This window comes from Piliocolobus tephrosceles, chromosome 21, assembly GCF_002776525.5.
Source record: "Piliocolobus tephrosceles isolate RC106 chromosome 21, ASM277652v3, whole genome shotgun sequence".
Taxonomy (NCBI): domain Eukaryota; kingdom Metazoa; phylum Chordata; class Mammalia; order Primates; family Cercopithecidae; genus Piliocolobus; species Piliocolobus tephrosceles.
Genome location: NC_045454.1, coordinates 13,597,140 through 13,620,949, shown reverse-complemented (window position 1 = coordinate 13,620,949; position 23,810 = coordinate 13,597,140). Strand labels below are relative to the sequence as shown.

Here is a 23,810-nt window from a genome sequence, read left to right as displayed (position 1 = left end):
TATTCCAGCACTCTGTCCGGAAACAATTGGGCCGCAGGAGCGCGGGCCTTCTGGGAAGGGTAGTTCAAGAGCTCTGGGCAGGGAAAGCCACTTCCGCCCCAGAAAGCGAGGCCGCCACCATCTTTTGGGTCTGGGAGGTGAGTCAAGCCGTCACCCACGACGACCCCTCTTGAACCTTTTCAGCCTCCGCTTGGGAGTAGGCGCTCCCCAGCCATCAGTCTTAGGATGGAGAGGTTGCGGCCGCGGCGGAGGCCGAGAGGCCGAGGGTGGAAGTTTGCTCTCCTCCTGCACTTGGCGAGCAGCGTCGCTACTTCTGTGGGTATAATAAACAGCGAGTTAACTATGATACGCGCTCCTATTTCCTCATCTTTAAAATAGCAGTAAAGATAGTAGTTACTGGGTAGGGTTGTAATTAGAATTAAACAAGATAATATGGGTGAAACCTTAGAACAGTGGTGGCACCAGATACCGGGTTGGCTTGTGCTGTTGATACAGTGATTACCTCACAAGCGCCCTTTTTACTGGAAGCTCCAGTGAAGAGAGAAGAAAGGTCAGGGCTTTATGCCATGACGTATCCTTCAGGAGACCGAGCACTTTCCGAACTTTTACCAATCTTTTTTTTTTTTTTAGGAAGGATTGAGTCATCGGGCTCCAATGCGTGGGGATGTTTACTGCCGTTTATCCGGGATGGAGACTCCATCGTGCTAACTGACAGCATCCTTTTATTCACCGGCTCTTAATTCGCAAAGAGGAGGAAGGAGGGACTTCTTGGCTTCTCCCAGCATAGCCCCAGGTACCTGCTCTTGAACGTACTTTGTTGTTCCGTTTTCTGCCCTTTCAGTTAGTCAAGTTTCCTTCACTCAGTAAGTTACTACTGAAAAATGATGAAATATTTGTTGAATAAATGTGAGAGTGGGTAGGAAAGCTATTTGGAAATGAGTATTACCAATAACATCTTACCACTTTGATTTTAAGCCTTTTGTCTGTGGACCATAGCTATTGATGAAGTAGGTCTAGTTATTATGTTATGAGGAAATTAGGCAGAGCTTATGTTATTAAATACTTTCCCGAAGTTTTTCAACTGATAGTAAGAGGTGGATTTGAGATTGAACCCAAGCATTCCTTTTCAGAGTGTGTGATCTTTTTTGTTTGTTTTTATTTCTTTGGTTTTTGTTGTTGTTTATTTTCTATTCCTTTTTCAGTGTCTGTGATCTTAATGATATAGTCATCTTCAGTTATCTTAAATAGTAATCCATATGGCTACAGGTGAGTCATTGGAAATCAGCCTTGGGAATGTAGGTATAGATTTTACTGTGGAAGACCTCAAAAACTGCACTGATGAATTTTGAATTTTTTAGAAAAATCTTACAACATCTCACTTACTTAATTTCATTCCATGTCAAAATATGTCATATTCTGGTTATAGAAGTAATGAATGCTCATTATAGGATGCACTATCCAATCCAGTAGCTATAAGCCTTGTGTGCCCTAGGAGCACTTGAAATATGTCTAGTCCAAACTGAGATGTGCTATAAGTGTTAAATACACACTGAATTTCAAAAACTTTGTACAAAAAGTGTAAGGTGGCTTACTGACAATTTTTTGTATTATTTGTCAAAATGGTAATATTTTGGATTCAATGGCTTAAATATATTGTTAAAATTAACTTCGCCTATTTTTGTTTTTGTTTTTGTTTTGCCTTTTTTATATGTCACTGCTAGAATATTTAAAATTATGTATGTGTCTCAGTATATTTCTATTGGACAGTGATTCAGAAAACATAAGAATAAAGAAAAAATTACTTATAATAAAACTGCTGACACTTCATTGTGTTTCTCTTTAGTATTTGCTATGGATATTTCTCAAAATAGGTTTGGTATTCTGTGTAGGTTTTTTCTTAATATATTATGAACATTTTCTTTTTTTCTTTCTTTTTTTTTTTTTTTTTTTTTGTGTGTGAGACGGAGATTCACTCTTGTTGCCCAGGCTGGAGTGCAATGGCACGATCTCAACTCACTGCAACCTCCACCTCCCAGGTTCAAGTGATTCTCCTGCATCAGCCTCCTGAGTAACTGGGATTACAGGTGTGCACCACCACTCCCAGCTAATTCTTGTATTTTTGATAGAGACGGGGTTTCACCATGTTACTCAGGCTAATCTCAAACTCCTGACCTCAGGTGATCCCTCCACCTCGGCCTCCCAAAGTGCTGGGAATACAGGCATGAGCCACTGCGCCCAGCTGAAAAATTTCAAGCATATTCAACTGTCAAAAGAGTGGTGCAGTGAATCCCATGTAACCAACACAACATTTGCTGCAGACTGTCTCCTTCCACCTCCCCCTCCTTTAAAAAAAAAAAAAAACCAAAAAAACAGAAAACTAGATTGTCTTAAAGCAGAAGTCCCCAACCCCTGGGCAGCAGACCTGGTACTAGTCTGTGGCCTGTTTGGAACCTGACGGCACAGAAGGAGGTGATTGGAGTGGTACCGCCTGAGATCTGTCTCCTGCCAGATTGGCGGGGCATTAGATTCACATAGGAGGGACTGCATATGCGAGGGATCTAGGTTGTGCGCTCCTTATGAGAATGTAACTAATGCCTCATGATTTGAGGTGGAACGTTTCATCCCCAAACCATCTCCCCTGTCCCCATCCATGGAAAAATTGTTTTCCATGAAACTGGTCCCTGGTGCCAAAAAGGCTGCAGACGGTTGTCTTAAAGCATATACCAGACATCGGGTCAGGTTTTTATTTTTTTATTTTTTTTTATTTTTGAGACAGAGTCTCGCTCTGTCGCCCAGGCTGGGGTGCAGTGGCCAGATCTCAGCTCACTGCAAGCTCTGCCTCCCGGGTTTACGCCATTCTCCTGCCTCAGCCTCCCGAGTAGCTGGGACTACAGGCGCCCGCCACTTCGCCCGGCTAGTTTTTTGTATTTTTTTAGTAGAGACGGGGTTTCACCGTGTTAGCCAGGATGGTCTCGATCTCCTGACCTCGTGATCCGCCCGTCTCGGCCTCCCAAAGTGCTGGGATTACAGGCTTGAGCCACCGCGCCCGGCTTTTTTTTTTTTTTTTAATGGAGTCTCGCTCTGTTGCCCAGGCTGGAGTGCAGTGGCCCCATCTTGGTTCACTGCAACCTCCGCCTCCTGGGTTTAAGCGATTCTTCTGCCTCAGCCTCCTGAGTAGCTGGGGTCAGTTTTTTTTCATGTTTTACCATGACTTCTGAAACTGAAGCTTTATTTTGCCATTTGCTCAGTACAGTATATCATTTTTTGGTCTTTTTCTTTCAAACTTTTTGTCATTATGTTTTCGTAGTGTCTTTTAGAATATATTTATGTAATTTTTTTTTTTTTTTTAGTGCAGTCTGGGATAATTTGCTTTTACTATCTCTGTGTATACTTTGTTCTCCTTTCTTGTATTTTTTTTGTTCAACTTACTCCCTTTTATTTGTGCTAACTGGTCTGGGGTTTATATGGTTTTGTGTCATTCTTCTAACTTTAAAAATATTCTCTTAGCAAATACTAAATTTAATCAGCATGTGTTCTTATTCTGAAGAATATTGAGACTAAAAAAAATCTAAAAGAAGATGGGGCCAGGCGCGGTGGCTCATGCCTGTAATCCCAGCACTTCAGGAGGCTGAGGCGGGTGGATCACCTGAAGTCAGGAGTTTGAGACCAGCCTGGCCAGCGTGGTGAAACCCCGTTTCTACTAAAAACACAAAAATTAGCCAGGCGTGGTGGCGTGTACCTGTAATCCCAGCTACTTGGGAGGCTGAGGCGGGAGTATCGCTTGAACCTGGGAGGCAGAGGTTGCAGTGAGCTGAGATCACGCCATTGCACTCCGTCTCAAAAAAAAAAAAAAAAAAAGAAAAAGAAGATGATGTACCTTTTTTTTTTTTTTAAGAAGACTAGGTTTTTGTAGGTCTACTTTTTATTATAACCACCCTCAAAATTTGTCATTATAGTTCTTTGGCTTTTTTTAAACAAAGATTATTATATTACCAATATAGTCACAAATGTTTTCTTACCATTGCTTTTTATAGTCCATCTTTTAGGGTTCACATGGTTACAAATTTTTCTTCATTTTTTTTCAGCTAAAATATTGTTTCTTTCTCATGTAAATTATCATTTAGTTGAACATAGAATTCAGGTTGACAATTTCTTTATTTTGGAGGTAATATTCATTTGTTTTAAATCTCCATTCTGTTACCCTATTTCTGTCAAGCCAATTGTTATTTCTTTTAGGTGAACTATATTTTCTTTCTAGGAGCTTTAAGGTGATTGTTGTTTCCAGTTCTTTATGTTTGTTTAGTCTTTTGCATTCCTGAGTTTTACTGTGATTTGTTTAGGAGTATGTTTATTTTTATTTATACTGTTCAGAATTTCTGTATGCGAACTTGTATCTTTTATCAATTGTGTGAAATTCTCAGCAATTGTATCTTGAAATTAAGACCTCTCAGTCATTCCCTCCATCCTGCATTCTCTTCTCCCATTCCTGTTAGACAAATATGGAAGCCTCTCAATTTATCTTTCATGTTTCTTGATTTTTCATTTGTGTCTTTATCTTTCCCTTTGCTGTGTGTTTTTCTCTGTGCACATAAAAGAGATTTACCAATGATTGTTTCCAGGCTTAATGAAGTAAATTGACCTGGAATGGTACATTTTAGAAAACTGATATCAGTGTCAGTAAAATATTACTAGCTGGGCAACAAATTAATAAAAAGAAATTTTAAGTCAGATTTTGGCTTATCAGAAATTAAAGGTGACTTTCATAGGAGAGCAATATTTGCAAGCCAAGTGTATGATACAAAGTATCATCTGCTTTTTTTTTTTTTTTTTTTTTTTTTTGAGACAGTCTCACTCTGTTGTCCAGTTTGGAGTTCATTTGCGCCATCTTGGCTTACTATAACCTCCACCTCCCAGGTTCTAGCAATTCTCGTGCCTCAGCCTCCCAAGTAGCTGGGATTACAGACATGCACCACCACGCCTGGCTAATTTTTTATTTTTGGTAGAGATGAGGTTTTGCCATGTTGGCCAGGCTGGTCTCAAACTTCTGACCTCATGTGATCCTCCCTCCTTGGCCTCCTAAAGTGCTGGGATTACAGGCAGGAGCCATCATGCCAGGCCTTATCTGCTTTTTTGTAACTATAAGAGAAAGGGACTCCTGGTTCTTGGAACTCCCCATCTACTTATTTAATCCTTGGAAAAACCCTATGAGGGAGGTACGATTTATGATTCTTACTATGTCCTCATTGTATACATAAGAGAAGTGAGGCACAGAGAGGGTTTTTAATATCCCCAAGGTTACACGGCTGGTAAGTATCATTTCTAGGAATTAAACCCAGATACTTGACTTGAGAGCCCTCATATGTTGTTACACTGCCTCTTGTTTCCTACTGTCTCTGCCATCAGATATCCTTGTAGCAGGGATGCTGCACTTGTGCAGACTGTTCACTGCCCAATGGCCCTGAACTATCATGCCTTTTTGTAGCTGGAATACAGTCCATGTTCTGCTTACCAAGCTGTATGTGGCTGTACCTGTCTGAAGTAGGGCTATTTCTGTAATTTCCTTATATGTCCACATGGGCTAACAGCAGGCTCGTGTCTCATGGCATCTTTGGTCTTCCCCAGTTATGCCATCTCAGGACTATGACCTTCCCCAGAAGGAGCAGGAGAAAATGACCAAGTTTCAGGTAAGTAAAGGATTCCTTACTGTCTTTAAGGTGTGATTTATTTATCAAAGATTAGAGATTTATTTTTTCTCTTTCTTGGAAAGGTTAGTGGAAAACAGATCTTCAGAGCATGTTGTATGCTAACATGTATGTGTTTTGTTTGTTTTAGTTTATCACCTTTACTATTTTACAAAACAGTGTTTGAAAAAATAATAGAAGCTTTAATCAAAAATAATCTACACTACTATCCTACTTATGAACTAGCTTTTTTCATTTTCCCATGTTCCTTTTTCATACACATTTTGCAATACTTGGGTAGATGAAATTTTCAAGTGTGTATTCTCCACTTAATTGCATCACCTGCATTTATGTGATTACATCATAAGCCATTGAATTGCAGTGCCCTTAAAAAACAACAAAAGAAACTATTCCTTATTTAGCCTTCCAGAAATTTTAAGAATTTTACTACTTCAAAGTAAATACAGTGACTTTTTTTTCCCTACACATAAAAACAATTCCATCAAAAGAAATTCTGGTGGAATTCAATATTATTTGTCCTTAAAGTTTTAGGAACTCTGCATTGAAGAGGTTCATGTCTCAGTTTCATGTTGGTTCCCTCAGGTGTTTTGTAAACAGAACATCTAAAGAATGACATGGTGTAATTTTATTAGATGCTTTCAGAGAAGAAGAGCTATATATTTTTTCTTGTTTATGTTTTTATCACTCATTTATTTCTTGTATGACTTTACTTCATCAAAGTAACTACATGTATGTAAGTTTCGGGTCTAGTAGTACTTAGATGTCTTGCCAGCCCTTTCCATCTGTCATTGCATTTTTCAGATGTGAGGATGGAGATGATTTATCTGCAGTTTAAATAGGAAGAAACAGGTTATGGGAACATTTTATAGCTGCCCCAAATTTCCCAGGTAGCTGACTCATTGGACACTGAAGCTTCCAACTATTAGGAATATCTGGTATTCTATTTTCATGTAAAGGTAGACAGAACAAAAGAGTTTTCCATTCACAGATATGAGTGCATATCATAGAAGTACCTGATGTTACCTTTTTATTCTTTTGAGACAGAGTTTCATTCTTGTTACCCAGGCCAGAGAGCAACGGCATGTTCTCAGCCCACTGCAACCTCTGCTTCCCAGGTTCAAGTGATTCTCCTGCCTCAGCCTCCCAAGTAGCTGGGATTACAGGCATGTACCACCATGCCTGGCTAATTTTGTATTTTTATTAGAGACAGGGTTTCACCACGTTGGCCAGGCTGGTCTCGAACTCCTGACCTCAGGTGATCCACCCACTTTGGCCTCCCAAAGTGCCAGGATTATAGGCGTGAACCAGTGCAGCTGACCCTGATGTTACCTTTTGGAGGATAGACCCCAGCAATGCCCCTCATCCAGTTTCCATCTCAATGCCTCTCTCTTTTCTAGTTTTGTCTCTTAGTCATTCCATGAACGTAGATACTCAAGCACAGTTTTTATGTAAGTGTTTTAAATTTCCCTACAGCAAAAGCTATCAGGCAGCAAACCGGTGGCATATACGTAAACATTAGGTAAAGGTCTAATGGCTAAAATTCCTGTTAAGATTAGTAATATAGAGAAAATTCCAACTGGAATATGAGCAAAAGAAATGAGTAGGAGTGTCATAAAGAAAAGAAAGAAACAAATTTATGAAAAAAAAGATGGTCAGTAGTAAATCTGTGAAAATGTTAATAAAATAGCTTTCTATTTATATATTGGTTTTACTTACATTGTCATTGACCTTTTTAGAAAAAGGAACTGAGTCCTATTTAGCCAGGGTCTAGAGATTCAGGAATGCTTGTACTGTTGCATGAAAAGCGAACTGGGAAAACCTTTGGAGAGGAAAATCTTCCATTACATTTCCAAAATTTTTATTTTTTTGTTTTTTGAGATGGAGTCTTGCTCTGTCACCCAGGCTGGAGTGCAGTGGCCGGATCTCAGCTCACTGCAAGCTCTGCCTCCCGGGTTTATGCCATTCTCCTGCCTCAGCTTCCCGAGTAGCTGGGACTACAGGCGCCCGCCACCTCGCCCGGCGAGCTTTTTTTATTTTTTAGTAGAGACGGGGTTTCACCATGTTAGCCAGGATGGTCTCGATCTCCTGACCTCGTGATCTGCCCGTCTCGGCCTCCCAAAATGCTGGGATTACAGGCTTGAGCCACCGCGCCCGGCCCAAAATTTTTAAAGTAAATATTCTGTGACTTTGCAGTTCCTTCTTCTTGACCATGATCTCTGTAAAAGGATCTTTGCAGTATTGGTTAGAATAAAAATCTGTAATTAATTGTACATCATTTGGATTGGTTAAAGATAAATCATCAGTTCCAAGGAATAGTATGTAGTTACAAAATGGGACAAAAGAGATCAGAAAGATATTCGTTGTTTGAATTTATTGAGCACGTATGGTGTGCCAGGCACTTTATGTATGTAATAAAGTGCTTTACATATATTCATTCATCTCATCCTTTCAAACACTTTATGATCTATTTATTTTAATTTTAAACATTTATTTATTTTAAGACAGTGTCTCACCCCTGTCATCCATGCTGGAGTGCGGTGGCGCCATCTTGGCTCACTGCAACCCCCACCTCCCAGGTTCAAGTGATTCTCCTGCCTCAGCCTCCTGAGTGGTTGGGATTACAGATGCACATCACCACACCTGGCTAATGTTTTTGTATTTTTAGTAGAGATGGGGTTTCAGCATCTTGGCCCGGCTGGTCTCAAGCTCCTGGCCTCAAGTGATTTGCCCACCTTGGCCTCCCAAAGTGCTGACATTACAGGTGTGAGCCACTGCGCCTAGCCTGAAAGTGTATTTATTTTTAAAAAGTGAGACAGGTTGAAGTGCAGTGGCACAATCATGGCTCACTGCAGCCTGAAACTCCTGGCCTGAAGTGCTCCTTCTGTGTCAGGCTCATACACCTTATAGTTTAGATACAATGATAAAGAAGAGGAAATTGAGTTAGTGAGAGATTAAGGAATTTGCCCAAGGTCCTATAACTAGTAAAAGGCAAAACCTTGAAATTTGAACCTGGCCAGACTCCAGAGCCAGTGCTTTAAGCAGCTGTGCATCCTGTAGTAGGTGGATGTGACATGTGCCTTGAAAGCACAGGAATAGCTATATACCCGTCCTGGGGGTTGCTGAAGGCCTGTGAGCTTTGCAAACATTAAAAACAACGATAGGGCTTAGGTGGAGTGGCTCACACCTGTAATCACAGCACTTTGGGAGGCCGAGGCGGGCAGATCATTGGAGGTCAGGAGTTTGAAACCAGCCTGGCCAACATGGTGAAACCCCGTCTCTACTAAAGAAATACAAAAATTAGCCGGGCATGGTGGTGGATGCCTGTAATCCCAGCTACTTGGGAGGCTAAAGCAGGAGAATCTCTTGAACCCAGGAGGCGGAGGTTGCAGTGAGCAGAGATCGCGCCACTGCACTCCAGCATGGGTGACAGAGTGAGATTCCGTCTTAAAAAAGAAAAAAACAAAAAACACTGATAAAGTCCAGGCTTTGTGGGGACAGGCGTAGGAGATAGTGAGAGAGGGAAAACTATCACAACTGAAAATGGACAGATCTCTTGGAATCTATAACAATTTTTTTGTAGTGCTCTTTCCTTCTTGATGCCACCCTTCTTCCAGTGGAGGTTGGTTGTAAGATTGAGGTCACATCTGTTTGACGTTGTAGGAGGCTGTGACATTCAAGGATGTGGCTGTAGTCTTCTCCAGGGAGGAACTGCGACTGCTGGATCTTACCCAGAGGAAGCTGTACCGAGATGTCATGGTGGAGAACTTCAAGAACTTGGTTGCAGTGGGTGAGGACAGGCACTGTCTGACCCTGAATTTCAACTCCCTTGAGAATCTCTTTGCTCTCAGGTGTTCAAGGGTTTAAACCTTTTAAAACAGTTCCTTGCTCTTGAAGACGAAAGGTCTTTTAATCTCTGGGAAAACAGCATAGGTTTTTCCAGTCTTTCTGTTCAGGCAAAATTCTGTCCTTTTAAATTGCTGGTTCTCAACCACAGGTGATTTCGCCCCCAGAAGATATTTGGCAATGTCTGGAAATGGTTGTTACACCTGACGGAGGGGTGCTATTGGCATCTTGTGGGTAGTAGCCAGGAATTCTGCTAAATCTCCTACAGTGCACAGGACAGTGCTCCCAACAGAGAATTGACCAGTCCAAAATAGTGCCGCGGTTGCAAAACCCTGTTTTAAATGAACCACAAATGGACAATTTAGCTTCTATGCTTTATCTTTCAAACACCTTGTGTTTCAAATGAAACCCATCAATACATTAACTTAGTGCATTATATTGGCTTTTTTTTTTTCAGTGAAATAAAACAGATAAGGATAGAAAATATCAGAGTTCCTTATCAGGAACAGCTCACATTGCATCAAAAACTGTGACAATTTTCAGTGAATGGTGTGAGATACAGTGTTGCAAATGTGATGAAAACAGACATTGGCTAAGTATAACTTGAGATATATATATATACACACACACATATATATGTGTATGAACTAGGCCACAACCTAAATTTCTTATTATAGTTCATGATCTAAAAACATCTTAAAATAAATCACTCTAGAGGCCGGGCATGGTGGCTTATGCCTTTAATTGCCGCAATATGGGAGGCCAGGGTGGGTGGATCACTTGAAGTCAGGAGTTCGAGACCAGCCTGGCCAACATGGTGAAACCCCATCTCTACTAAAAATGCTAAAATTGGCCAGGTATAGTGGCAGGTGCCTGTAATCCCAGCTACTCGGGAGGCTGAGGCAGGAGAATTGCTTGAACCCTGAAGGCAGAGGTTGCAGTGAGCCGAGATTGTGTCACTGTACTTTAGCTTGGGCGATAGAGTGAGACTCTGTCTCAAAATAAAAAATAAATAAAATAAGTAATAAAATATCACTCTAGAGGTTGTGAGGCTTATATGGTTCAGACAAAAATGTATTTTAGTTGTGTGTTCATCTTAAATACATATAAATCTACATTTTCATAGGGCATCTTCCCTTCCAACCAGATATGGTATCCCAATTGGAAGCAGAAGAAAAGCTTTGGATGATGGAAACAGAAACCCAAAGAAGTAGGTATTCTGGTGAGAACCCTGTGTCTGTTCTTTCAGGTACTGGTTAGTCTGCATCTTACCATGTCCATTACCTCCCTGGTCCGAATGTGGTCATCTTTCACCTGGATTATAACAACAGCTTCCATGCTGGTCTCCCCACCTCCTCCCTTGTGCTCCTACAGTTTACTTTCTAAATGTTAGCCAGAGTGGTTATTTTTTTAAATATCTTTATTTTTTGAGACAGGGTCTCACCCTGTCACCCAAGCAGGAGTGCAGCAGCATGACTGTAGCTCACTGCAGCCTCAACCTCCTAATTTCAAGTGGACCTCCCGCCTCAGCCTCTTAAGTAGCTAGGACTGTAGGTGTATATCATGACACCTGGCTAATTTTTTATTTTTTGTAGAGATGAGGTCTTGCTGTGTTGCCCAGGCTGGTCTCAAACTCCTGGACTCAAGCATTCTTCCCACCTCAGCCTCCCAAAGTGCTGGGATTATAGATGTGAGCTGCCGCACCTGGCCCAGAATGGTTCTTTAAAGAACACATTAGATTATGTCATTCCTCTGCTCAGAAGCCTTCACAACCTTCCCATTTCACTCAAAGTCCTTGTACTGAACTGCAAGACCCTTCCTGGTCAGATTTCACCAAGTTTCTCTTTGATCTTCCATTCCTTTCCCTTTGCTTAGATCATCTCAGCCATGCTGGCCGCCCTTGGAATATTTGTTAAACATACCAAGTTCCCTTCTGTTCCATGGCTTCTAACTAGCTGTCCTCATTGCCTTGGTGGAGAGTCTCCCCAGCACCTTACTTATTGCACTCAAGTCATTGCTCAAATGTTATATCATTAGAGAGGTCTTCTATGTTGAAATTTACCATTTTAATTTAAAATACCATCTTCTTTCCATTTTCCATCCCCTTACCTTTCCTTTCTCTCTTCTTTGCTTTCTCTTTAATTTGCGTATTCCTCAGGTCTGCTTACTTAAAAATTAAAAGTAAGCTGGGTATGGTGGTGCACACCTGTAATCCTGGCTACGTGGGAGGCTGAAGTGGGAGGATCACTTGAGCTGAAGAGTTCCAGACCAACCTGGGCAACACAATGAGACTCCATCTCTACAAAAAAATAAAAAAATATTAGCCAGGCATGTTAGCATACACCTGTAGTCCCAGCTACTTGGGAGGCTGAGGCAAGAGGATCAAGTGAGCCCAGGAATTTGAAACCAACCTGGACAACATAATGAGACCTTGTCTCACACACAAAGTTAAAAATAAAAATTAGGTATTCCTAGATGATGTGATTTTTTTTTTTTTTTTTTTTTTTAAGACCGAGTCTTGCTCTGTCACCCAGGCTAGAGTGCAGTGGCGCCATCTTGGCTCACTGCAACCTCCGCCTCCCAGGTTCAAACGATTCTCCTGCCTCAGCCTCCCAAGTTGCTGGGATTACAAGTGACCACCACCACGCCCAACTAATTTTCATATTTTTAGTAGAGATGGGGTTTCACCATGTTGGCCAGGCTGGTCTCGAACTTCTGATCTCCTGATCCACCCACTTTGACCTCCCAAAGTGCTGGGATTACTGGCGTGAGACACCGCGAATGATGTAAATTTATATGCTTTCCCCACCCCAAAAACAAAACAAGGAAGCTTATCTATTAACATGATAGACTAGACTCTGAACTCTCTGAGTAGTTGATGGATATAATTCATCATCTTTGGTTCATCTCCCTTTTTAGGTCTACATGCTGCTTCGTGTTTGATGTGTTTAGGAATGTTAGATACTTGCTTCACTTTAGTGGGTCTCATTTTCATATGCAAACTTAACCTCGGGAATTATCCTAGGTATTGTTACTTTTCATTTTTGCATAATAAACAAAGTCCTTCTTTTACCAAATCTTGTAGCATTTTCTGCCACCTGATATCAAAGGTTTTTCTTGGATACCTTCAACATGTTTCAGGATTTTGCAACCATGCTCCGTGTACAAGTAATATTCTGAAACATTCTTCATTAGTCAGAGGAACACATGTTAAAGGGCTTCCCCTGCCTCCTCACCCCCGCTCCCCGAGATGTAGTCTGGCTGTGTCACCTAGGCTGGAGTGCAGTGGTGTGATCTTGGCTCACTGCAACCTTTGCCTCCTGGGTTCAAGCAATTCTCCTACTTCAGCCTCCTGAGTAGCTGGGCTTACAGGCACCTGCCACCACGCCTGGCTTGTTTTTGTATTTTTAGTAGAGATGGGGTTTCACCATGTTGGCCAGGCTGATCTCGAACTCCTGACCTCGTGGTCTGCCTGTCTCAGCCTCCCAAAGTGCTGGGATTACAGGCATGAACCACCATGCCCAGCCAAAGGGTTTATTTTTATAAGAATTATTAACAAAAAACTTAAAGAGAATGGAGACAAGTAGACATCACATCCCTTTTACTCTGAGAATTAACTCATAGACTGAGAGCACAGCAGTGTGATTAATTATTTGGGAACACTGTCTTCTAGTGGATGTCTAACATAACTCGTAATTTCTAAGACATTTTTGGATATGTAAATATTCAAACCTACTAACCTCAGAAGATAAAAGCTATTCACAGCTGTTGGAATGTGTAACTACACTATCAAAAATTATCAATGGCAATTGGCAGGTATTACAGTTCATCAGTTTCCTTGTATCAGTATCAAGTTGGCTTTACTCATTGGTGAAAACTGCCTTATCCATACAGCTGACTTCCCACTTTCCCATTTCCCCTTCCCTCTAATACCCAAACAGTTATATAACTTACATACAGTAGTTCTTCAGCAGTTTTGAATTGGACATTTCCAGAAGTCCAAAGGCACTGACATACCTGTGGAGTTGAGGTGAGTCCTGATTAGGCAAAGAAAATACCAGAATTTCTAAATTGGTTTTCCAGTGTAATTTGCATCCACATACATTAATCTTAGCTTCCACCACAAGCCATGTGAGAAGCACTTTACATGTTGCGGTGACTTCTGGTACCAAACACCTGAAGTTAGTCTGGACTTTCAGAGTAAGGGCATAGTCTTCCACAAGACTGCTCTCTATACCAGCTCTAAGTTTAGGGATTCCCAGATAATTTTGCTCACCGCTGACCAAGTAGCTACAAATTTGGGAGTTCCATGATAATTTGTTAGAATGACTAACAGAATTCGGGAAGGTGCTGGACTTAAGAGTTTTTTTTTTTTTTTTTTTTTTTTTTGAGACGGAATCTCGCTCTGTCACCCAGGCTGGAGTACAGTGACACGATCCTGGCTCACTACAGCTCCGCCTCCCAGGTTCTCGCCATTCTCCTGCCTCAGCCTCCCGGGTAGCTGGGACTACAGGTGCCCGCCACCACACCTGGCTAATTTTTTGTATTTTTTAGTAGAGACGGGGTTTCACCGTGTTAGCCAGGATGGTCTCAATCTCCTGACCTCGTGATCTGCCCACCTCGGCCTCCCAAAATTGCTGGGATTACAGGCGTGAGTCACTGCACCCGGCCTGGACTTACAGTTTTATTATAGCAAAAAAGATACACATTGGAACCAGCAAAAGGGAGAGATGTATAGGGTGAAATCTGGGACGGTTCCCTTTTCCCTTTTATAAGGACTTGTGATTACTTCAGGCTCATTGGATAATCTAGGATAATCTCCTTAAGAGCTTTCGTTTAATCATATCTATAAATTGCTTTTTAAAAAAATTTTTGTAGACAGGGTCTTGCTCTGTCGTCCAGGCTGAAGTGCAGTGGCGCAATCTTGGCTCACTGCAACCTCCGCCTTCTGGGATCAAGCGATTCTCACGTCTTAGCTTCCCTAGTAGCTTAGAGGTGCCCGCCACCACGCCAGGCTAATTGTTTTTGTATTTTTTTTTAGTGGAGACGGGGTTTCACCATGTTGTCCAGGCTGGTTTCGAACTCCTGACCTCAAGTGATCCACCTGCCTCAGCCTCCCAAAGTGCTGGGATTATAGGTGTGAGCCGCCTGGCTTGTAAATTCCTTTTTGCCATAACATTAACTATTCGCAGGTTTGAGCGTTCAGGATGTGGACGTCTCTTGGGGGTCGTGTGTCATTACTCATCCTGCCATATCCAGAAATGTGTAGATACCTGTCAATATTTTTTTTCAGTTTGTATTATTAGAATATAACATTTCATTTAGGCAAATTACTTGATTAGGACTTGGTAAACCACCCCCGAAACATTTTAAGCCGAAGTCTTTCATACGTTTCTAACCATGACCTTCAACATAAGTATAATTTTATATCTTGACTAAGCATAAATATGTTTGTATTTATGTGTATGTTTACAAACTAAAACAAGTATTTCCTGTAGTGGTACTCTTATTGCTTTTAACACACTAAGCATGTTCTTATTCTGGTTTTTTTTTTTTGGTCACAAGTTATATACTTGGTTTCATGGTGCACTAATGCATCGCAGCAATTTGAAAACCCTTGTTACAGTGGGGATAAAGCAATGAAGAAAACAAAATGCGTGTTTTTTCATGACTATTACATTCTAGTGGGTCTAAAGAGACAAAGGAAAAAAAAAAGAAAGTATATAGTAAATCAAATAATAAGTACTGTGGGGAAAAGTCAGGCAGGGTCATCGAACTGGGAAGAGTCGAAGGTGTATGGCAGGCCAGGTGTGGTGGCTCAGCCTGTAATCCCAGCACTTTGGGAGGCCGAGGTGGGCAGATCACTTGAGGTCAGGAGTTCGAGACCAGCCTGGCCAGCATGGCAAAACCCCATCTCTACTAAAAATACAAAAATTGACTGAGTGTAGTGGCATGCTCTACATGTGGCAGTAATCCCTGCTACCTGGGAGGCCGAGGAAGAGAATCTCTTGAACCTGGGAGGTGGAGGTTACAGTGAGCTGAGATTGCACCACTGCACTCCAGCCTGGGCGACAGAGCGAGACTCTGTTTAAAAAAAAAAAAAAAAAGGTGTGTGGTGGTACTGTTGATTTATTTTTAGATCGTGTGTTATGGAAGGCATCATGGATAGAGTAACATGTAATATGTGAGCAGAGACCTGACAGGAACAAGAGAACAAGCAAGGCTCCCTGCTTTCTGGGAGGAAGTTTCCCAGCTGAACATACCTCTCCCTCTCTCCGTCTTCTGTGTTGGCTTTGAGAGTTTGCATTATGCTCTATTTCTTTCCTCTCCGAAGTTCTCTCCTAGTTACACAAGATTAACTTTCCCTTTTCCACTTGTCCAGAGACCTGGATTTCTACCAGGTTTTAGAACAATGATCTTATTCCAACTGCCTTCCCAAATTTCCTGTTGGATAATAGTTTCTAACAGGATCTAAAATACTATTTTATGCCTACAGTCTGAACTTTTCTAACCTAACTGGTTATTAGAATCCCACTTGTCATAAGCCTACTGAGGAAGAGGTGAGTAGGCTATTAACTGATGTTATTGTAGGTCACAATGTGGATTGTCTTTTTGTTGCCCTGCAGCTACCTGATTTTAGCTTTTAGCTCCCATATTGAACTGTTAGACTTACGGTTCTAAATGGATCATGTTTATACTTAGTGAATGGGAGCCTGTTGACCCCATTCTTTGTTTACACCTGTATGAAAAACATGACAAAAGAATACACGATGCTGTAAGGACAAGGTCACTTTTTCCCTGGTTTATCAAGGCTTTCTTCCATGACCTAAGTGTGAAATTCTGATATTTCTGAAGAAAGCATTTACTGCCCTCATCTCTAAATACTGCCTTTTTTTTTTTTTTATAGGCAGCAAGCATCAAAATAAGATGGAGACACTCCAAAAATTTGCGTTAAAATACCTTTCAAATCAAGAGCTATCCTGCTGGCAAATCTGGAAACAGGTTGCAAGGGAATTAACCAGGTGTCTTCAGGGGAAGAGTTCCCAGTTACTACAAGGTGACTCTATTCAGGTTTCTGAAAATGAGAACAATATAATGAACCCTAAAGGGATTTATATTGAAAATCAAGAGTTTTCATTTTGGAGAACCCAGCATTCTTGCAGGATTATATATCTGAGTGAGTCACAGATTCAGAGTAGAGGTAAGCAAATTGATGTGAAAAATAACCTGCATATACATGAAGACTTCATGAAGAAGTCACCATTTCATGAGCATATTAAAACTGACACAGAACCAAAACCCTGCAAAGGTAATGAATATGGCAAAATCATTAGTGATGGCACCAATCAGAAATTACCCTTAGGAGAGAAACCCCATCCATGTGGTGAGTGTGGAAGGGGCTTCAGTTATAGCCCAGGGCTTCCCCTTCATCAGAATGTTCACACAGGAGAAAAATGCCTCCGTCAAAGCTCACATCTGCAAACTCTTCAGAGAATTCACCCAGGAGAGAAACTCAATAGATGTCATGAATCTGGTGATTGCTTCAATAAGAGCTCTTTTCATTCTTACCAATCTAATCATACAGGAGAAAAGTCCTATAGATGCGACAGTTGCGGCAAAGGATTCAGTAGCAGCACGGGTCTTATCATTCATTACAGAACTCATACTGGAGAGAAACCCTATAAATGTGAGGAATGTGGTAAATGCTTCAGTCAAAGTTCAAATTTTCAGTGCCATCAGAGAGTCCACACTGAAGAAAAACCATACAAATGCGAAGAGTGTGGTAAGGGCTTCGGTTGGAGTGTTAATCTCCGTGTTCACCAGAGGGTCCACAGAGGTGAGAAACCCTATAAATGTGAGGAGTGTGGTAAGGGCTTCACTCAGGCTGCACATTTTCACATCCATCAGAGAGTGCACACTGGAGAGAAACCCTACAAATGTGATGTGTGTGGTAAGGGCTTCAGCCACAATTCACCATTAATATGCCATCGGAGAGTCCACACAGGAGAGAAGCCATACAAGTGTGAGGCGTGTGGGAAAGGCTTTACCCGTAATACAGATCTGCATATTCATTTCAGAGTTCACACGGGAGAGAAACCCTATAAATGTAAGGAGTGTGGTAAGGGCTTCAGTCAGGCTTCAAATCTTCAAGTCCATCAAAATGTCCACACTGGGGAGAAACGATTCAAATGTGAAACGTGTGGGAAGGGCTTCAGTCAGTCCTCAAAGCTTCAAACCCATCAGAGAGTCCACACTGGAGAGAAACCATACAGATGTGATGTGTGTGGTAAGGATTTCAGTTATAGTTCAAATCTTAAACTACACCAAGTAATTCACACTGGAGAAAAACCATATAAATGTGACGAATGCGGGAAGGGCTTCAGTTGGAGATCAAATCTTCATGCGCATCAAAGAGTTCACTCAGGAGAGAAACCCTACAAATGTGAGCAGTGTGATAAGAGCTTCAGTCAGGCCATCGATTTCCGGGTACATCAGAGAGTCCATACTGGAGAGAAGCCATACAAATGTGGTGTCTGTGGTAAGGGCTTCAGTCAGTCCTCTGGTCTTCAATCCCATCAGAGAGTCCACACGGGGGAAAAGCCATACAAATGTGATGTGTGTGGAAAGGGCTTTAGATACAGTTCGCAGTTTATATACCATCAGAGAGGCCACACTGGAGAAAAACCTTACAAATGTGAAGAGTGTGGGAAAGGCTTTGGTAGGAGCTTGAATCTTCGCCATCATCAGAGGGTCCACACAGGAGAGAAACCCCACATATGTGAGGAGTGTGGTAAGGCCTTCAGTCTCCCCTCAAATCTTCGAGTCCACCTGGGTGTTCACACCAGGGAAAAACTCTTTAAATGTGAAGAGTGTGGTAAAGGCTTCAGTCAGAGTGCACGTCTTCAAGCCCATCAGAGAGTCCACACTGGAGAAAAACCATACAAATGTGACATATGTGATAAGGACTTCCGTCACCGTTCACGTCTTACATATCATCAGAAAGTCCATACTGGCAAAAAGCTTTAGAAATGAGAAGTGTGTTACCAACTTTTGTCTGAATGGACCTTTTCAAGTTTTTGGAGAGTGCATGCTGATGGTAAACCCTATAAAAGTATTGAGAGTGGAAGGGGGTTTATTCACGCTTGGAATCTTTCTAACAAATCCATCAAGATGATGACACAGAACCATGAACAGGAATAGAACTCGTATTTAGGGGAAAAATGGGGCTTGTTGCTCTCTTGGTAAGATCTAGTTAATATAAATGATCACCTTTCAATGTGAATATATGCCTGAAGATAATGTGTGGAAGGATATTTGCCATATGCTAACTGGTTTTTTGGCCAGGGAGAGTTTTATTATTCCTTTTAATTTTCATTTTATACCTACAGTGATCATTATTTTCATGAAAGCTGTAAAGCTATGAATAATGAATAAAATTACTGACTAAAAATCTTCTGTAACTAAGGAGTCATAATATGATTATTTTATATGGTACATAGATTTAAAATTAAGGAATATATCCCCAGGCATGAGTCTTTGATCTTCAGAAGTAAATATATGTCTGCCATAGAGGTATATTAAAGGATAGTATGGCCGGGCATGGTGGCTCATGCCTGTAATCACAGCACTTTGGGAGGCCAGGGCGGGTGGATCATGATCTCTTGGTCAGGAGATCAAGACCATCCTGGCTAATATGGTGAAACCCCGTCTCTACTAAAAATACAAAAAAATTGGCCAGGCGTGGTGGCACGTGCCTATAGTCCCAGCTACTTGGGACGATGAGGCAGGACAATCGCTTGAACCCGGGAGGTGGAGGTTGCAGTGGGCCAAGATCACGCCATTGCACTCCAGCCTGGTGACAGAGTGAGACTGCGTCCCAAATAAATAAACAAATAAAGGATAGTCAGTGCATCATTGTTTTAATAGCAAACAGAAGTAGTTGGATTGCCAAAGTATTTTGTGCTTTACCAATCCAGCAGCACACTATGCAGACATCAAATGGGAAAAGGTAAATTTTTAGCTGTGGATGTTGGAAGATGTTCAGAGTATATTAACTTGAAAAAAAAAATGTGAGATTGTTATGTGATCCTATTTTGTAAAAACGCATAGATGAATAAGTATTTACTTATAGTTCTCTCTAAATAATGGGATTTTACTTTATGTATATTTTTATATTTCTTTAAACTTATTTTGAAATAATTTAAAACTTTCAGAAAAATTATAGAAATTATATAAAAGCTCCCATATACTCTTTGCCCAGATTCACCAGTTGTTAACATGTTTGAATTATTCTCTCAATAAGTATGAGCATATATATATATACCCATACTTATACATGTTATATGCATTTATACATAAAGTTTTGCCATATGAATATGTTATATCCTTCTCCCTACACTAAATACTTAAGTGTGCTTTCCTAAGAACAAGGATATCTACTTAGCTTTAATACAACATTCCAGTGATTTATTTACTTAGAGACAGGGTCTCATTCTGTTGTCCAGGCTGAGTGCAGGGGGATGATTATAGCTCACCCCGGCCTTGAACTCTTGGGCTCAAGCGATCCTCTCCACTCAGCCTTTCAAGTAGCTGGGACTGCAGGCGTTGACCACCATGCCCACCTAATTTTAAAGATTTTTGTAGAGATGGGCTCTCGCTATGTTGTCTAAACTGGTGTCGAGCTCTTGGACTTAAGTGATCCTTCCACCTCAGCCTTGCAAAATGCTAGAATTATGGGCATGAGCCACTGCACCCAGAAAGAAAATTTACTATTGATACATAACACTATGTAACCTACAGACCTTATTTAAATCTTACAGTTATCCCAATAATATATTTATTGGTTTTCTGCTCGAGAGTCAAAGATTACACATTGCATTTAGACTGCTTTAATCTGAATTGCTACCTCTTTCATTGTTTTTAATGACCTTGATATTCTTGAGATTATTTTGTAGACTGTCTCTTAATTTGGATTTGCCTGAGGTTTCCTTACAATTGGATTTGAATTACATTTTTTTCCCTGAGGACTCTAAGTGGTGTGCAGCACATCAGGAAACACGGTATGTTTGTACCTTTATAGGTGATGTTAACTTGGAACACTTGATTGGGGAGGGCTGTGCTGGGTTTTTCCACTGTGAAATTACTACTTTTTTCTTTGTAATTAATAATTACAAAGGCAACTTGTGGGGAGACACTTCCTGACTCTATAAATAGCTTGTTTTTCGTAAAATTTCCTCCACTAGTTTAAGCATTCTCTACGTCTGGCCTAAATCAGTAATTGCTCTGATGGTGTAGAAGGGTGATATATTCAACCTTCATCATTCCTCCAACACTTGTTAGATTGTTGTTCTACTCTAAGGAAGTTTCCCTTCTGTCCTGTTTGCCCGTCATGTATTTTTAAATAAATTTGAGCACATCTACACTATACAATATTCCAAGCTCATCTTGTATTGTTCCTGCCCCATCCATGGAATTTGCTGTTTGAGAACTCAGATTCTTCTGATTGGGGGATGGTGGTTAAACATCAAGACCTGGGTAATAGCTGTAATAGATGTGCCTTCCCCCCCACCCCCCCACTAGGGGATGAAGGAGGGGAAAGAGGTATATAGACAGGAAGAGAAGTAGAAAGGTAGAAAGAATTAAGGATGAGTTCCTGCTTTTATCTCCAGTTCTTAATATCATAGTGTTTGGGTTTTTTTTCTAGCCTTACCCCTATTCTGTGTTGCATCTTCATTCTTCAAGAATCAGATATTTGTCTCCCAGTATCATTCATATATTTACTGGGGAATGTGGACATGCATCCAACTAGAACTTGGGGGTTCTGTCTTTTGGAGAGAATGGGAGTATTGGATGACTGATGCCAGAGATGATTTTTGAATGGCATAGTCTCCCAAACATTACAATTTTTCGCATTCTCAGGGTATTGACCCTTTAAACCAAATAAAATGTTCCCGTAGGATCATGAAGAAAAGTATCTGATAGAAATATCCAAAGATATATATATATTCAGATGAGAGCCTTCCAGTCAATGTTTCCTTGCAGGTACTAGCACAGTTAATGTTAAGGAATGGTTTCTTGTGAACTGTTGCAGAGCTCTCCTAGCCTGGGAGTGTCACTGATGCCACTGATTAACATTGCTTTATTTACCTCTCATTCTCTTCTTAACCTTCTCAGAGGTAGTTTGACAAAGTCTCAAACCACATCCCTCTACTGCTTCTTGAGAGGACCAAGGCATTCTAGGAGAAACTAGTGTTAAAGAGACCAAGTCAAAAGGTTGGTAACAAAGTAGTATAGTATAATAGCAGACTCTCAGCCAGGCACAGTGGTTCACACCTATAGTCTCAACTACTCAAGAGGCTGAGGCGGGAGGATCACTTGAGCCCAGGAGTTTGAAACTGCAGTGAGCTATGATTGCACCACTGCATTCCAGCCTGGGTGACGGTGAGACCCCATCTTGAAAAAGCTGGCTGGGTGCAGTGGCTGCCGCCTTTAATCCCAGCACTTTGGCTGGCCAAAGTGGGTGGATCACCTGAGGTTAGGAGTTCCAGACCAGTCTGGCCAACACGGTAAAACCCTGTCTCTACTAAAAATACAAAAAGTTAGCCAGGCGTGGTGGTGGGCGCCTGTAATCCCAGCTATTCGGCTGAGGCAGGAGAATTGCTTATACCTAGGAGGTGGATGTTGTAGTGAGCTGAGATCGCGCCATTGCACTCCAGCCTGGGCAACAAGAGTGAAACTCCATCTCAAAAAAAAAAAGGAAAAAAAGAAAAAGCCAACCCTGGAATTAGACTTTCTTGTTCAGTGCAGCCATTTGCTAGTTGTGTAACTGCAGACAAAATGCTTAACCTCTCTATTCCTCAATTTGCTTGTGTCGTCAATGTTTGAGGATAATATCTTTTAGTTCTGTGCTAAGGGTTAAAACTATATGCCTGGCATATAGTAAGATCTGTATAGTGTTAACTATTATTTTCAACATAGATGTCACTATTACTAGATATCTGCTAACTCATACTAGAAATTTCTAAACAAGGGATCAGTAAACTATAGCCTGCTGGCCAAATCTAGCCTGTGTTCTCTTTTTGTACAACACGAGAGCTGAGATTTTAAATGTTTAAAGAGTTATAAGAAAAAAAAAAGAATATGCTACAGAGACCATCCGTGGCCCACAAGACCCAAAACATTACTGTCTGGCCCTTTTTAGGAAGTTTGCCATTCCTTGGTCTAAGCAAATTTTAGTTTCTCGGAAGCCTTGCTTCTGAGATACATACGTACTAAAGATATGTATGATCTCAATTCAGCACTTCTCAAGTCTTTTAGGTTTAAAAAAATGCTCAAATTGACATAAGAAAACACAAGCATATTTTTTACAGAAAATTAGGACCATGTATGAAGCAATGTGCTGTGTGTCGAATGTGTAGTTAATCTGCAGTTCTATGAATAAATGTTATGTTTGTATTTTTTTTTTGTAAGTAAATTTAGGTTTTACAGGTTTAAGTACCTTCCCTAAGTCAGTCAGTAGTAAATGCCACAACCACAGTTTGAACTCAGGTCTATCTTGCTGACTTCAAAGCTACTCTTAAATGCTGTTTGCATAAATTACATTGCAAGGCCAGAACCCCTAAGTTTACATTCTGTAGAGCATGCATCCCATTTCACATGAATAAAGTACAAATGTAAGAATGGAATATCCTTCAAAAAGTACCAGATTTGCCTAGGAAGTCTTTTGCTCCATTTCGACTCAGGCTTTTCCTATAATAAGTCAACAATCTAAGGCAAGCTTGTCTAACTTGCAGTCCAGGACAGCTTTGAAAGTGGCCCAACACAAATTCATAAGCTTTCTAAAACATGAGATTTTTTTTTTTGAAAAATTTTAGAGCTCATCAGTTGTTTTATGTGTGACCCAAGACAGTTCTTCTAGTGTGGCCCAGGGAAGCCAAAAGATTGGACACCCCCATCTAAGAGATATGTTTTATATTTTCTACTTCCTTGATTACATTTCTGACCTTGTTGATGCCATTTTAAAATATTTCTTCTTGTTTGATGATTGAAAATCCAATACTGAAAAATTAACTCAAATGTTGAAAAAGCCATGTTTGAAACTTTAACCTAGTAGCTGTAACCTAACCGAATGTACCTCTTCCAACTATAATTTTGCAGTCCACTTGAGGAAGGAATCCTTTTTAGGACTTATCTGAAACTATTTACTTGGTAGTTCCTCCACAAAATCAGGTTTATTTAAAAATATGCAGCTTTTGCCAGGCATGG

General features: G+C 40.8%; 1 protein-coding gene across 8 annotated transcripts; it reads left to right on the top strand.

The window, feature by feature from the left end:
• The first annotated feature begins 76 nt into the window (after positions 1-76).
• On the top strand, positions 77-19,006 carry ZNF227 (zinc finger protein 227). 8 transcript variants are annotated; one of them, XM_023190460.1, is made up of 6 exons: positions 77-137; positions 631-793; positions 5,623-5,684; positions 9,363-9,489; positions 10,693-10,755; positions 16,453-19,006. In XM_023190460.1, the coding sequence occupies exons 3-6, from the start codon at positions 5,625-5,627 to the stop codon at positions 18,570-18,572; spliced, it is 2,370 nt and encodes a 789-aa protein (XP_023046228.1). In that variant the 5' UTR covers positions 77-137; positions 631-793; positions 5,623-5,624; the 3' UTR covers positions 18,573-19,006. The 8 variants fall into 8 exon arrangements, with proteins under 8 accessions (XP_023046228.1, XP_023046226.1, XP_026304066.1 ...); XM_023190458.1 differs by having other exon boundaries at positions 10,672-10,755; XM_023190459.1 differs by lacking the exon at positions 77-137 and adding an exon at positions 144-315 and having other exon boundaries at positions 10,672-10,755.
• The last annotated feature ends 4,804 nt before the right edge of the window (positions 19,007-23,810 follow it).